Source organism: Cricetulus griseus, chromosome 4 (assembly GCF_003668045.3).
Source record: "Cricetulus griseus strain 17A/GY chromosome 4, alternate assembly CriGri-PICRH-1.0, whole genome shotgun sequence".
Taxonomy (NCBI): Eukaryota; Metazoa; Chordata; class Mammalia; order Rodentia; family Cricetidae; genus Cricetulus; species Cricetulus griseus.
The window spans coordinates 203,478,559-203,495,647 of record NC_048597.1 but is presented as its reverse complement, the minus strand read 5'-3'; the positions used below and the strand labels follow the sequence as shown (position 1 = coordinate 203,495,647).

Below are 17,089 nucleotides of genomic sequence, written 5' to 3'. Positions count from 1 at the left end.
TAATGGCAATACCTAAATGTAATGACAGTATCTAAATCAAATGGCAACACTTTTATGAATCATTCTCTTCTGCCAGCGGAAATGGACGTTAAAGTGTTGCTTGTTTACTAAAGCAAGACCACCACCCTTTACACACCACACTCTGCCCTCAAAGGAGAGCAGGCATCTGAGGGAGATTCCATCAAGGACGAAGAGCTTAGTACTGTTGCCAGAAAAACAAGCTCAGGTGTGCACACCTTGTTGTATTACACTTACGGCAACATGCCATCTCCATCTCAGTGTCATTGTCAAATAATGACAACTAAAACACGCATCATCTCATTGACTCTCAAAAGCAAACCTTTAAATGAATCGTATCCCCATTTTATAAGGAGAAACTAAGGCTCATGTAGCTCAGATGGAAGGCAATTTAAACATTAGTCTGTCACCCCCTGCAGACTGTTCTTAAGCAATAATCAACATCTCTTCTATTTATTCACCACATGTCTATTTTGCACTCCATAGCAACAAGCCCATCGTATTCAGAGACATCTGTAGGTGCTTTCTTATGTATAGTCACTAAATTTCATTTATTGATGACAATGAGAAATGAATGGATCATATTGATGACTCTATTTTGCTTTGCTTAATTGGAGATCTGAACCAATAATCTACATCAGCTAGTTTTAAACACTAAACTTCATGAAGAGTTATGGGCTATATTTTTCCAACAAACTACATGGGTAGTCTCTATTGACTTCTTTTACATAAACATTTAATTCTGATATTGAATTATCTAATTTAGGAACATCAAATGTCTCAACACACTTTGAAATGGGACTAACAAAATGAAGATTGTCAGATTTGCTGGGTTTGTGACAAACTGTATCAAAACCAGTAATAGTAACACACACACACACACACACACACACACACACACACACACACACACACACAAGGGGAGTGGTATGAAGCTGTTAGGCCTTTTATTTATGTTCTTCTAAGGAGAGGAACAGTTGAGATTCTCAGGCTGTTGATCATTGAAGCTGCCTTTCATCAAGTCAGAGGCTGCAGTATTTATGGGTTAGATGGCACATCTATGGTATTTAAATCATCCAGATATTTACTTCCTTTTCTCTTTGCTTTGCTTCTGAAGCATAGGTGTAAATTAGTTTATGGGTCATTATGCATTACAGTGGAAAAAAGAGACTAGAAAAGAGATTGTTAGAAAGAAAATTTCAGACATATTAGTTCAATTTCATAAAATATAAATTACCTGTATTTCAACAAAGGCCATAATCCACCTGGTACCCTATGTCTTAGTCACTGTTCTGTTGCTTCAAAGAGATACCATGACCATAGCAACTCTTATAAAAGAAAGCATTTAACTGGGGCTTGCTTGCATTCAGAGGTTTAGTCCATTATTGTCATGGCTGGAAGGATGGTGCTACACAGGCAGACATGGTGCTGGAAAAGTAACTTGAGAGTTATATATCCAGATCCACAGGGAGCAGGCAGAGAGAGACCACTGGGTTTGGTTTCAGTATTTGAAACCCCAAAGCCCACCCCCAGTGACATACTTCCTCTAACAAGGCCCCATCTCCTAATGCCATTCCCTAATGACTAAGCATTCAAATCTGTGAGCCTATGGGGGCATTCTTATTCAAACAATCACACCTGTAAGCATCCCTGATTCTTTTATTCAATTTCAAATTATTGTGGTATTTCTTTTTATTAAGGATCATGTATTTGGCTTTCAGCTTTCCCCTTTGACATTGCTCTATTGAAACACTGTCTAAGAATGTAATGCAAGCCACACAAATAATTTAAAAATTTTTAGTGGTCATATTTTTAAAAAGTAAAGATGAGCAGATGAAATTAATTTCACGTTTCAGGGGCACAGCCCCTGCCTGGGTTGCTTAATTCCCTGGGTTTGATCTCCAGCACCACAGAAACAACAAAGAAATTATTAATGAGATACTTTTTAATATTAGGTTCTTGAAACACAGGGTGTATTTATGCTTATACTACATATTGACTGAACCTATCACATTCTAAGTGTTTAGTAGCCATGCATATTTTGTAAGCTACCAGACAAGACTGTAGACCCCCACCTTAGCTAATTTGACCCAAATGCAAGACTGGAGTGATTCTCCTGGGAGAAACAGCCAAGTCTATGAAGTCAGAGTTACCCTCCAGTTTTGAGTTCTGCAATAATACTTCCAGAGCTCAAAAAGCTGCAGCTGTATTTGAGTCTCAGTGCAGCTGCAGCATATACAATGAAGACATTTTAATCCAAAGAAGAAACAGAGAAATGGATGGAGTACAAAGATGCACAAATTACACATGCTTCAATGGGCAACTTTCTCTGGACCTGCAGGAAAGCATCACTCTTGTCAAATGCCAGGATGAGTTTCTAGAGTTCTCTAGTTGATTACTTAATACATGGTATAAAGTGTGGAGTCCTTCCTTTTTTCTAAAGGACCCTATTACTTTGAGTAACTTCCAACCTAAAATGCTTACATCATTATTAGTTTCTACAGTCCATGAACAATGGCTTGCCCTTCTCAGGAAAGTGCCAACCTGACCACCTGGCAGGGAGAAAGGAATTCTATCTACTTGGTTAGAAAAGAAAGGCACACATTTTCATTCTAGCTGACTGTATCTTTTTAGAGGACAGAAACTAATATTTTATAGACCAAGTTTGACCTATACCTCTTGTCCCTGTCCTTTCCAGGACTATGACACATCTGGTTACTGACAGTGACCCACATGTTGGGTTGCTTCACATTTCAAATTCAGACGAGATTCTTCTCTGTGCTCCAGACTCTGCTCTAACAATTCCTTCCACAAATATAATCATTAATTTATTTATTGAAAACCCACTGTTCCAGGCAGTAGACATACTAGCATTAAAAGATAGGTGGAAAGCTCTTCCACCTAGGGAACAGACCATCAATAATTAGATAGATCAAGAGAAACAGCTAATTGGTGCTGGTTGGTACTGTTGAGATAAATGTAGCAAGGGACCAGGGTTTTGAGGTGACGATGATGAGAGGCAGGTATGGTTCTTAATAGGCTGGGCAGAGCTAATGTTACTTCAAAGGTTGTAGGAAAAAGTTCAGCCAGCCTACCCAAGCCACAGGTGCCCTGGCCAGCCTCCATGGACATGTGTGGCAGGCACTTTCTCCCTGAGCCAAGCCTGCCTCTACCCTAGAGACTGCTGACTAAGAGACATCTGACCAGAGACACCAATGAGTAAGGGACATTGCAGCAGAGTCAGCCACCTGAGCCAATGGGACCTTGGGAGTGGGTATAAAGGCAGCTCTAACTTCCTTAATAAATGAGTCTGCAGCATGCTCTGCTACTCACTGACGACCCCCACCCCCACCCCCGAAAGCCGTGTCAGAGCAGGGTAACCTGCAACAAAAGGTGACACTTGAGCAGTGTCCTTAAGGAAGGAGGAGTAAGGAGAATGAGACAACAATAGGACCAGCCATGTTCAAGGCATGTGGGCTCTGCTGAGGGGGAGGGAGCTCTGTGTGTCTTCATGGTCCTCAAAGATACCTGTCTTATCTTACCTATCACACTTGAAAGGGAATTTAGATCTCAGTCAAGATCATCATCTTGGGTTGCCTAAATTTACCAAATGGCCCCAAGTCAGTGTAGGAAGAACCAGGAGGAAAGAGAGCGGCAAAGGACCCTTCATGGGCTTGACCATCTGAGAGCGGGTTATTAAGTCAGACCTTCATTCCCCATGTTGGAGCCTTTTGCTGCTATGTTTGAATTTCTTTGTCTATGCCCTGTCTTTTTGATCTCTTAATTCTGAATGTATCTGAAGTAAAGCTGCCTCACACATTGAGTGGATGCTCCTGTAACCTGCTGCCTAGCCTGCACTGTCATCTGTCCCAAGTTAGCCATTCCCTGTCACAGTCATTGCCCATTGCAGCAGCAAGGGCCTCATCAGTGAGAGAAAAATTAATCAAATTATGGTCAAATCGTCCTAGCTAAACCAGGAGATTTACTAGCTGGAGTAAACCAAACCTAGCTGGAGAGAGTCTGAAACAGGCAGGAAGAATTCGAGTCTAAACATGCTCTGTCTAACAAATACATGATGAGCAGGTAGTAACCCCTGGCTCAGATGCAGCTAACCGGCAAAGGATTCGTTTAAAGAAGGCCACGAAACGTCAGGCTTGGAGAGCACAGGTTCTCTTTCATAAATTAGTGAGTCATGAGAATTTAGGCAATAAATGAATAATTGTGGGGTAAGATTAACTAAGTGTTTTAAGGTTATTGGAGATCTTAAATTACACCAATTTAGCAGCGAGTGGGTTCAGTGTGTTTAATATAACAATTAGCTCTTGGTGAAGGAGGGAAAATCAGGGCTCCTGCTTATATGCCACAGGCTTCTGCTGTGTGAAATCATGGCCACATTTGCTGAGTGGGGTTAGAACCCCAAACTACGCAGTTGACTGCCATTGGGTTGATTTTACATTTTCTTTAAAACTAGAGTTCATTTTCAAAGAAATCTCACAGAAACAACCACCGGCCGCTAGAGCGGGAAGGCCATGAGGGTTGTGGTCCGTACTTGGAGGTTTATGGGTGAAGAGGCAGTGGTGTCATCTGAAAAACTCAAAAGGTGAGAAGGCAGGAGATTGCATATCTTCTACTTTCGAGAATCTGTGAAATCTAAGGAAGCGAAGCAGATGCCCGAAGTTGCACAACTGGCCCATGCCAGACATAGAAAATGGACTTGGTTCCCTGCTTTCTCCTACTGGCTGCAAGCTGGTGTGAGATTTTAAAGGACTCTTCCGCTTAGTTGACACAAGGTATCTAAATAACTGTTTCCTAGGCCAATCCCCCTCCCCCACCATTTCAGTCCGTTTTCTGTGTTCTTTAAACAGAACCTTGGGAATATCACCAGTAACAAAAGGAACAAAGCTTGAACACAACTCAGGTGTGCTTGGAGTCAGAATTCAACAAACTCAGGCTGTAGCAATTAACTCACTGCTGAGACCGGGAAACAAAGGATGCATGCAGTGCTTTACAATACACATATTTGGGTAAAGGTGACCTGAAATCTGACCCAGCCCTGAAAAACAGAATGTTCATATTGAGTTGAAGAGTATAGCCGTAACTCACTAGAAAATCACTAGGGATGAAATCCTTTGTCTTGAGCTTATGTTTCTAGCTGTTGCCAAGCCACCTCTGCATTTCCCTGGGGCATGTGATGTAGTGTAGAATCATTCTGGAAAATGCAATGTAACTCTCTCAGCAGTGATGGACTAGCCAAGTTGTCCCGCACCCTGGGGGTGGAGCAGTCTATCTCTTTACACCGAATGGATCTCTGATTCCCTCCTCTGCATCTTGGGCTCCAAACCAGAGTTTGAAAATATATCCTTATGTCCCCTCCACATGTAAATAAGTGTTCAGTCTTACTCGTAATAAGAGAAATGCTTGGGCAGACCACAGGGAGATGTAAATTCCCTAGCCTATGGGGGACCCTAAATTTGCCTCCGCGTGTCTGTGAGGAAAATGAACCTCCATAGATCACTGGCATGAACGCAAACCCATCCGACACAGTTCAGGGGGAGAATTTTAGTATCTAGGAATATCTATTTCTAGAAATCAATCCAAGGACACACTGGAAACACATGAAAAGCTGTTAATTTAAGAGCTGTTAATTGCAGCACAATTGCTAATTTAAAAGCACAAGAAAACACCCTGAAATGCCCATTGACAGGAGATTGGCTAAATAGTGGCCTATTGTGTAGCTTGTAAAAGGGAACGAGAAAGATCTTTAGATGCTGCCAATGTCTAAAATGATGCTAATTAAACAAAGTTAAGACAAAGATCGAATGTAACACAGAGGGTGTTTATGTTTGCATGTACACATAAATTTAAAGGTGGAAATGTAATCCAACAACCATCAAAATGTCCCAAAAGTCAGGGCAGAGGGAACCAGTCTAGTAGCTAGGCTCTCCACCTCCACCATGGTTTTTCATTTACGAATCTTTGGGATATTTAATCTAATTTTAAAACAAAACAAAAAAGCACAGTGCAACAGAAGAACATTATTGTGATTGACTTGGGTCCTAACCACACATCAGAATAATTTCAAGTGATTTAAAAAAAGAACAACTTTTAACTGCATCACAGTGGGGTATACTCAAAGGCTAAAAATAACCACATGAAATCTTAAGCCATTTTCAGTTGCTATATTTTTAGCAATAATGTATGTGAGATAATTTTGAGAGTATATATTTTAAGCAAGAAAAAATATATTAATGTAGTAGGAGGGAAAAAAGCAGAAGAAAAATGCAAATGCAAATTAAAATTCATGGCATCACAATAAAATTTCTATAATCCTAAAACTGAGCTGCAAATACTAAAAGGAATTTCTGGCATAACTTTGTCTAAACACAGAGGTCTAAAAAGAATGACCTATCCAGTAGCAATCAAAACAGTTGTAAAAGTGGTTCTTAAACAAATTTTCTTTTTAAAAGATCCAAGGCTCCTTGCAGAGACAGCTGCCTTTTAAATTGAGGGACAGAAGCCATAGAACATTAGACCTACCTAAATGCAAGAAGTTTATCAGAGACCATGACAGTTATGTTAGAAAGATACAGCAGAAACCTGAAGACTGCCCCCAGCCCCTGCCCTTGTGAAAATTTAATGGGGCAAAAAAGTAGCCAGCATAGGCTGAAATATAACAGCTGTGTTAAAATATACATGTTCAGAACGATGTGTTTTAAAGACCTGTCTTGCAAGTAACATGTGGAGGATGCCATGGAAACAACACATCATCTTGGGTTTTAGTAAGTTAGAGGAAATAATCAGTCATTTGTCTTGCTTGGTTCTTTTTGTTTGTTTATATAACACCACATTGTGCTCATACAACTGAACATCGAAACTCCTTTAAGGATACTATACTGGATTAAGTAATGACCATCACGGGAACTGGGGCAGCCAGTGGGTGGATGGGAACTGCAATCTGTAGAGCTTATCAGATGTCTGTGTCTAGGAAGTTACTAGGTTCCCTGTTAAATTCTGAGGTCTGAGGTTGAGCCTGAGAGAGTGCTGGTATACCTCATCTGATGCCAGCGCTGCTGGTCAGTGTGTATTGGCCACTACCATCCATTGGGTCTAGTGTTCCCCATGTTGGATATAAACATTTACATAGAACAACCCCACTCTGAGCAAAGTGGAATAGAAGAAAAACAATTTCATTATCATCTCTAAACATAAATAATGAGCATTATTCAAGGCCAAAACTGACAGAACATTGCCCATTCTAACCATGAAGAGGGAAATGGCTTCTTTACCAACTACAGATTTAGACTTAATCTGGTCTTACCTCTTTTAAGAGAAAACCTAACTGAATGGATAATCATGGATTACTTTTACTTCCTCACACTTCTATTCCAGACCAAAGTCCTGATGCCCTAAATATCACAAATGAAAACCCAAGTCTCAACTCAGTCTTTCTCTTCTCACACCTTGAGACATCACATGGTTCCCTGATGTCTAAGTCAGGGTTGCTATTGCTGTAATGAAACACCATGACCAAAGCAACTTAGGGTTTATTTGGCTTATACTTCCACATCATTATTCATCATTGAAGATAATCATGACAGGAACTCAAACAGGGTAGGAACCTGGAGGCAGGAGCTGATACAGGAGTCATGAAGGAGTGCTGCTTACTGGCTTGCTCAGCCTGCTTTTTTATAGAACCCAGGACCACCAGCCCAGGGGAGGCCCCACCAACAATGGGCTGGGCTCTCCCCCATTAACCACTACTTGAGATAATGTCTTACAGGCTTGCCTGCCTATAGCCCAATATTATGGAAGCATTTTTTTTTTTCAGGTGAGGCTACCTCCTCTCTGTTGACTCAAGCTTGTGCTGAGCCCCTCTGTGAGCATTCTCTTTCATTACATCATATAAAAAACTCATTTTATTCCTCTAGTGCATTTTGGTTGTCTTTTCTAGAGTGGCAATTCAGAGATGTGATAGATTAAGCTGACAGCTGATTCACCAGTCAACACTCGCTTTCTGATGTGATGTTTCCAGCATCATTTTTAAAGCAATCATGATAGAAAAAGGTTGAACCCAATTCTGATTAAGCCTCTAGCTTTAACCATAAGAAACATTGGGCACATGGGGACGTTGCCATTAATTACATGTCATCTTTGGATACATTTTTGTATAAGCTACTAAAACAGCAATAATGACAATAACAACAAGTGAACTGAGGATATTTAAACAGTGACTGGAGGTTTCATATTATTAAATCATGATCATGAATAGTTGTAAGTCTTCTATTGGCAACAATGGTCACTTTCAGATCCAAAATATGATACTTGAAATTCACTATGACGCAATGCAGTCATAATACACAGGAGTGGATGGAGAACATGTGCTCATACTTGGCTCCTAAAGGCTAGATGGAAATCATCTTTACTCTGCTCCCTATCCTTGACGTGTCTGAATAGTTCTACAGCAATTTTAAAAGAATCTTTAAACTATTTACTTCAACAGCTAATTTTCGAAAGAAGATATGTTGAGTAGAGGCAAATGTAAGGACAACAGCTCAGAGTGGCTCTAAATTGGAGAGCAGTCATAATGGCTTGAAAAAGTCCCTTCCACTATGGAGATTGCTTTTTGACCAATTTCTGGGGAGCTGTCAGATATCACCTATTTCTTTCCTTTTCTTTCTTGACTTTTTATTTAATTCACTTATAGATGTGTCAACAGCCTGTGATGAGGAATGAAGAATTATTACCAGGGAGACTAGATGACCGCCTGTGGAGAAACTGTCAATTTAAATGTTTGATTCTTTGAAGAAAGAAACGCATTATTTGAACAGTTACCTGGATCCGTAGCAGACATCAGTGAACCAAAAAATAAACAGTCAGTGAAATGAAAGTCCCCACTCTTCAGCTGGCCAGCATACACCATGGCCTTCACAAAGCCATACATAATTAACCTGCAGAAGAGAAACAGAAGACCTTTAAACATTCAACTGGATCCCGTGTAAACCCATGCTATCTCAGAGAACATTTTACCGTACCATGCACAGTCCTCCAATCTTACCAACTCAGGGCCACTATGCTCTCTCAGCTCTGAACAGTATGTTCACTGAATTTCACAGCCCATTCACCTAGCAAGTGGTAACAAAATATTTGATAGCATATGCCGTGGAAAATATGGTAAGCTTCAGGGATGTCAAAAATTGTCAAGCACGGCACAGCCAATCATGCCTACAGACACAGGAGCTGTATTGATGTCTGCAAATGGATTCGTTTCCAGTTTTTCTCGTTTTATCTGCTAGGGATATCTGAAAAGGGTTTCAAGCCTGTCACTGGTGAGAAGACTGCTGGCTGCTTGCAGCCACACCACAGCCAAGCAGCCCCTTTACCACAGCTAGCCTTGCTGGTGGTGTCAGGACAATTCCAACTGTGGGTGGAGAAGCACACACAGCTTCGACAGTATTGAAGACAATACTAAAACGACTATGTATTTGGTTTTGTGAGGAAAGATCACCTTTAATGAAGATTTAAAGGGTAACTAAATATCTCTACAACATGGAATGCAACATTTCTGGGTCAAAATTTGCCATCCTATCATTTTAAAAGAAAGCCAGCCCCAGAAGCAGAGAAGTCTGTAAATTAAAATCCCAGTAGCAGGGGTAGTCTACATCCCTATGAGCTTCTGAAGGGGAAAGCGATACAGGCTCCTATCACTGCTGTTGGTTGCCCACCGGAACTAGATACCACATACTTTGGTTGCAGAATGCAAACAGTCGAGCTGGAACTGAGCTGGAAGCTGCCTGTCTGCCAGCTAGCTTGCACAGTGCTGGAAGGCCCTATCTACCACTGTCATCAACAATCTTACTCAGCTGTGGACCCTGCAAGCTACAGTACTGACCCCCAAAGCAAGATGTGCCCACTGGTGAGATAGTTGCATGACCTTTGAGGGGGTAACCAGCCATTTTCTGATTGAATTTGAGGCCTATTTCACTGGAGGGAATTCACATCTAGTACTATAAACCTGGTCAGAAGCCTGTGCTGAGTCATCGAGTGGCTGAGAGTACATTGTATGAAATGACATGACTATCATGAAAAACCCAAAGCAATTCTCTAGGTAAAACCAGAAGAGACATGGGTTAAGTTACTGACATTCCTGAAAAAACAAAACAAAACAAAACAAAACACTTATACTCCTTCTCTAAGTAACTTTAATTAAGCTTAATCACCAAAACAAAAGAATGATAATAATCTAAAATAAAATTAAATAAAAGTGCAAAGGGAACTAGCCGAGAAAGGTAGGGGGATCAGCTGGAGAGGGAGGAGACAAGAGAGGGTACTGGAGAGGTTAATATGACCAAAATTCATCACACACGGATTAGCACTACCAAGCCACTGTTATATTTAATTAACATATGCTAATGAAAACTTTAAAGTTTGTTATTAATTAATTTATTTAAAGGATTGATTTGGCTTAAACCCCAATAGAGAAAATACAGAGATTGGTGAACTGATCCTCCATACCAACATAATTTAAAATCAGCAATAGTCCTTAGAAACTACAGACCATCCAGTCTCTAGACAGATGCTGAAATCCTCACATGCACTTACAGTCTACTTTTTAAAAATAGGCTGAGGCTGTGAGCATGGCTAAGAAACGGCTAAACGCCAGCTATTAGAACTTAACGGTTTCCACAGTGATACAAACACTTTCGATTCTGCTAAGAGAACCATCTCCTCAAGGGGATATTTCAGACAGAGCTGCATTTGAACAGTCACTATCATATTCAACCTATATGATTCAGGGTATTATTAAAACTGTCTAGCTCTCGGTACCTCCATTCGTCAGATAGGGTAACAATAATGGCCCACAGAGATGTTGGAGGATGAATTTTAAAAAAGCAATGTCTGGTGTCCAGCTCTTAGCCCTCTCAAGGAGCTGCTTCCCACTGTTCCCTGAAGGTGAAGATAGGAAGCACTTGTTTACAGTTTTTTGTCTCTTCACCTGCTTTAATTAAGTTAATCTGCAGTGGATCCTGTAAAGTTAAAAGTATTTACACAGTGTGATGCAGTAACCTATGTAACGTGGCAAATTAAGCAGGATGCTAGGGTTTTAATTCAGATAGCCTGGTTCCAATGCCGGGCATTTTAGCTACCATAATGTGTTACCTGAAGAATGGCTTTATGTTTCCCACTCTACTGATAAGCTGTCTCATGCACTGAACTCTTAGCCATGCCATGAAGTAATCACTCAAGACAGTCCAGGGGGCAGGACTGAAATATTATTAACAACTTGAGGCTGACACCATCCTCTAGACTGAACTATTAAGTGGACCCTCAGTGAACTAGACATAAGACACTCAACTTGACTTTGCAGAGTATGGATTCCAGGGTGGGAATTGACTCTTAACCGGGTCAAATGTACTCAATATTAGTAAACACTGTTCCAGTAGGGTATGACCACAGGAGCTGCAGAGAGGCAAGTCCCAGGGCCTCAGTCTGGGTAATTTCCCCAGGGGGACACAAACTGACTGCCAAATACAAAATCTCCCACCAGATCCAAGGAAATTCACCTGCTTATTTTGTTGTCATTCAATACATATTTTTATTGAATGCCTACCATATCAGGTCCTCTACTAGAAATTAATGAAAGAAGATCTGTGCCATATGGTGATGGGGAATGTTCTTCTGTATTTATGTTTCTCTTATTGGTTGATGACTAACACACTGATTGGCCAATAGCCAGGCAGGAAGTATAAGTGGGACTAGCAAATGAGGAGAATTCTGGGTAGAGGAAGGAGAGGAGCAGCCAGAGGGAGACACCATGTAGCTGTTGGGAAGATACCATGCTGAAAGTTCTCTGGTAAGATAAAACCATGTAGAAATACATAGATTAGTAGTTATGGGTTAAAAATTAAGAGAGAGCTAGCCAGTAAGAAGCCTGAGCTATCGGCCAACAGTTTATAATTAGTGGGTGCCTCTATGTGTTCATTTGGGGCTAAATGGCTACGGGAGAAAAGAAACTCTGGCTACAATGGTTTATTGGATGGAAAAAAATGAAAATAACCAGAAATGTAAATAGTATTGATTATCACCATCATTCCCTTGGTTGGAATCTGCAAGTATTGGTCAGCCCCAATTGACATTGGACAATTACAATTCAGCCCTTTTTCACACTCCAATTTCACAAAGGTCCTTTCTCATTTGAACTGAACTTAAGACACTGAACACCACCAGCCTACAGAACCACGATAAGTATCACGAGCTACTATCATATCCCTGAGTTCTGTATCTACTAGTTAATTTTATGGAAGAAGAAACTCAGAGTTGAAATATACTTACTGCACATTGTTCAGAATTCATTAATTTGGAAAAGAGAAAACTACACACTACCTGCTACCTATGCTTGGTGAAGCTAAGAGGAAGCTAAAAGCCATGTTTTAACAATTGCTATAAATAAAACTGATGTCCCCATATATGGCAATTCACCTTACAAAGCACTGTTAAAGTAGTCTGTATTTCATCAAATGTTTCTATGCATTAATATCAATAAATTAATCAAATATGTTCTGAAACACATGTATTCAGTTTGTTTCAGATCACAAGTACTTATGACAGCAACTGCTCAAAGAAGGTTACAGCACATTTGACTGACCAATACTCAACCATTAAAATTATGTACAAGAATATTGTGGGTATGGAAAATTCATTACAATTTTAATAAATTTAACAAATTAAATTTAATAAATAAATTAAATTTTTTGAAGTTGAGTAAATTTAGGCATTAGTTCAAGCAGGAAAACTGAAAGCACGTGTCTTAGCTAGGTTTCGTTAAGGAAACACAGGCCAGGATCATCTGGGAAGAGGACACATGCTTCCATCAGATTGGCTTGTAAGCAAGTCGGGGGGAATTTTCTAGAGCAGTAATGTGTGTACGGATCTCAGCCTACTATTAGTGGTGCCATCCCTAGTCAGGCACACCTGGGTAGTATAAGGAAGCAAACTGAGTGTGCCACAGGGAATGAGTCAGTAAACAGTATTCTTCCATGGTCTCTACTTCAGTTCCTGCCTCCAGGTTCCTGCTCCAACTTCCCTCAATAATGAACTATGATATGGAAATGTAAGCCAAATATCCTTTTCTCTTATCATAGTTGGTTCTTATGTCAACTTGTCACAAATTAAAATTTCCTGAGTAGGGACTCCTCTCTGCCCCCAGGAATTGCCTTGATTGACGTGTAATGGCCCACCCTGACTGGGGCAGCACTTTCAGCTACTTTATCTGGGTGGCTAGAAGGAAGGCTGCCTTCTGCTGGTGTGGCTTTCCATCACGTCAGTGAGTTGATTTGCCCACTGTTGCTGCCACTGCTGATGCCTTCCCTGATAGCAGAACCCAAGCTCTCAAGCTTCCATCCTGGATTAAGGATTAACAGCTCTCCAAGCACTTTCCAGACCTCTAGTGCTATACTGGGACTCCTGGGGTCCCAGCCTTGAGGACTGTGTAACAGCTGGTCATCTCTCCAGTAAGAGACAGCTATTCTGGGACTACTTTGGATGTTGAGGTGCCTATCCTCAAGCATAGAGTGCCAGGTTCTCATAGTCTCGGGTGTGATCTGGCTATCGTTATTGGTGAGGACTGGAGGAAACTGAATGGATGAGGCCCTGAGTGGATGTATGTTGTCGACATAGGCACAGCCATATCAAGGACCTCAACCCCACAGAATGGCAAAGCCTTACCACGTAAGACCCAGGGAGGGGAAATGGCAAAGCCTTCCTCAGGGATTCAGAGTATAGGTATCTACAGTGTGTGCAGAAAATGTCCACCATAGTTTTCTCCCACTGGGTGTTGTCAGCCTGAAGACTGCTCTCCCGCTGGATGCTATGCTTCTAGGGCACTGCAGTTTCTCTATCTGAGAGCCCAGACCACTTGTCCCCATGACCATCTGCCTGTCTTTTCTTCATTCCCTCCCTGCCCCAGTAGGGCCTAAGTCCCCACATCCCACTCCCTAACTACCCCATACCCAGACACCCCTACCATTCCACTCCACCCCTGCATCTCCCAAAGTTGCTTTTGGTCATGGTCTTTCTCACAGAAATAGAAAGCAAACTAGAACGGCACAGGATCCATTATTACTGTTAATAGCAGTTACATAAAAGGAATTAAATGTGAACTTTTCTTCTGCTTTACTGCATTTTTCCAATTCTTTTACAATAATAGCCATGGTAGAAACAAACAATAATGCACATTAGTGAGTTCTGTTACAGACAATAGATAGTCATTGTGCTATTTAATCCTCACAGTCCTCTGAGGAAGGCATTGTAATTATCCCCTTCACAAATGAGACAATCAAGAGTCACAGAGGTTAAATAGTCACGCAGCGAGCTTCCGAGCTTCCGTTGAGCTGAATATGGGTGGACAAACACAAACGCTTAGCCCAACTTGGCAATGCTTGGGAATGCTTGGTGAAATCAGGGCGTGGGTGGGGATGCATACACATTTGCTTTAAAAATGTAAATTAATAAGTTACTCCAGATGAACTACTGGACAAAGCTAATTATAATCAGAGTTACTTCCTTGAATTAACATAATAAATAAAGCAATGCAAAAAGAAAATCTCCAAAAAAAGCCAAACACAAAAAAACTGAAGCAGCTCATTTTGGTCACTTTTACTGTGGCGGCTCTAACAACAGCTACTATCGCTGCTGACTGTAATAAGTTATTCTTACTGTGCTCGTCATCTATTGGCACACCACTGTCATTGCTACACTGTCGTTAATAAGGTGATTAGTTATGATTATATTAACTGGGAGCCTAGAAAGTGAACTCATTAGCAGCCATATATTTTTACAGAGTGTTGTGTTCTATCAGCACCACACAGAAACCCTTTCAGGTGTCTCAGCGCGGCAAACCTGAGACAGAGGTCACCCGGGGTCACTGCAATTAGTGGCCTCCCAGGTGAGGGGTGGCAGGTGCTGCCTCATCCAGCACAGCTGTTGACAACACTGACTTCATCTTGGGCTCGCACAAGAAGCGTGATGCCTACCCACTTTGTGCTAGTCTTCGGGAAGTGGAGCACAGCTGCTACGGAGACCACAGGGTTGGGACTCTGTGAGAGTCACTAGAGTAACAAAATGGCAGTATGTCACTTGCTGTAATGAAGGGCACTGGGCAAGAGAATTTGGGGAAATGCGCAGCATACTTTACTGAGCATTCAGGATGCATGTGCTAATTTTAAATTTCTTCATCTTGTCTCACGCCCTCTAAACTACACACCTGAAGGCATGCTGAGAAAATGTTTCAAAACAAAAAGTTCCAGAGTGTTCAGTTGCTTGGATAATTTCGAAATGTGCCATGATAATCTCCGTATTTTTTTTTAAATTTCTCTCTCCTCCTTTTCTTTTTTAAAAACATAACCATCACCAAGCTTTGTCTACATCACCAAGAACAGAGGATTTTTGCGTTGAACTCTTAATGGTTAAGCAAGGGAAGCATGGTTTATTTTTATTACACTCTAAAGGATCACATAGCTGCCTGAGCACAAGAAACAGTCAACTATGTGGAATTCACTCAATACTGAGGAAATCTGGGACCCACAGGCCCCAGAATCAATGCGCACCTGAATTTCTGAAATTTTTTAAAGATTTATTTTATTTATAATTATGTGTTGTAGGGAGACACCCTAGCCCCGTCCAATAGTCCTGGGACAGGTGCCAGGTGGACCCAAGACTCGCCCATAAGGGTGTGGTGAAGGAAGCGGGGCGTTGGTGGCGCACGCCTTTAATGCCAGCACTCGGGAGGCAGAGGCAGGCGGATCTCTGAGTTTGAGGCCAGCCTGGTCTCCAGAGCGAGTGCCAGGATAGGCTCCAAAGCTACACAGAGAAACCCTGTCAGGTGGGCAGCTGTGTGTCAGGTCTGAGGGGGGCTGGAGAGATGGCTCAGAGGTTAAGAACACTGACTGCTCTTCTAGAGGTCCTGAGTTCAATTCCCAGCAACCACATGGTGGCTCACAACCATCCGTAATGAGATCTGGTGCTCTCTGCTGGCCTGCTAAATCAAAAAAAATCTTAAAAAAAAAAAAAAAAAGCAGGACCTTGGTTCCACTGTAGGCCTGTCATTTGTATTTAGTGTCTGTACAGCCTTGGATAGTTGGTAACCATTTTCATGGCAATGGTATATGTACCAGTCTTTCTTTTGGGGGGGAGGGGTGGGCACCTACCAGCTCCTAAATCATGACACAGAGACTTATTAGTTTTGAAAGATCAGCCTAGCTTAGGCATGTTTCTGGCTAACTCTTTTAACTTAAATGAACCTGTTTCTCTTTATCTACCTTTTGCCTTGGGGCTTCTTACCTTTCCTTCTGTATGTCCTACTCTGTGGCTGCTGGATGGCAGCTGCCTAGCTGGTCTCAGGCATTTCCCTCTCTTTGTTCCTTGTTCTCTCCTTGTCTTCTCTCATTCTTCCCTCCTATTTATTCTCTTTGCCTATGCCTCTTGCCTAGCTACTGGCTGGCCAACTTTTTATTAGACCAATCAGATGCCTTAGGCAGGCAAGGTGAAACAAAAGCAACACATCTTTACATAATTAAACAAACATTCTTACATTATTAAACAAATGAAACACACCTTTACTCAGTTAAAGTAATATTCTGCAGCCTACACTAATGTAAAACATCTTTACATAGTTACAATAATATCCTACAGCATGTATGTGTGCATTCTTATATGCAAACATGTGCACATTAGGGCAGGGATCTGTTGAGTCCAGAAAAAAAGGTGGGCACTACATATCTGGACTTACAAGCAGTTAGAAGTCACTCATTGTGGGGGCTGGGAACCAAACTTAGGTTCTCTGGAGGGGCAGTGGCCACTCTAAAGCCCTAAGCTGTCTCTTCAGCCCATGGATTTCTGAACTCTGTGCCTAAATGTTTTCCTTTGAATTTGCATATTTTCCTATTTATTTGTTCATGTGCTACAGATGGTTTCAGTATCACATTTTGTTTTTACTGGAGCATACATTAAATAGTAATGTCCCACTGGAGAACTCCCAAAGTCCTTAGAGCTATGTTGCATTGGATTGGGCCTTCCA

The 17,089-nt window shown here is 41.4% G+C and overlaps 1 protein-coding gene across 1 annotated transcript in view; it reads right to left on the bottom strand.

The window, feature by feature from the left end:
* The window catches only part of Slc9a9 (solute carrier family 9 member A9), a 528,927-nt gene that overhangs the window by 386,246 nt on the left and 125,592 nt on the right, over window positions 1-17,089 (bottom strand). The window contains exon 5 of the mRNA XM_027410941.2: window positions 8,851-8,966. Within this exon, the coding sequence (XP_027266742.1) occupies window positions 8,851-8,966 (116 nt within the window). The remainder of the gene's footprint in view (window positions 1-8,850; window positions 8,967-17,089) is intronic.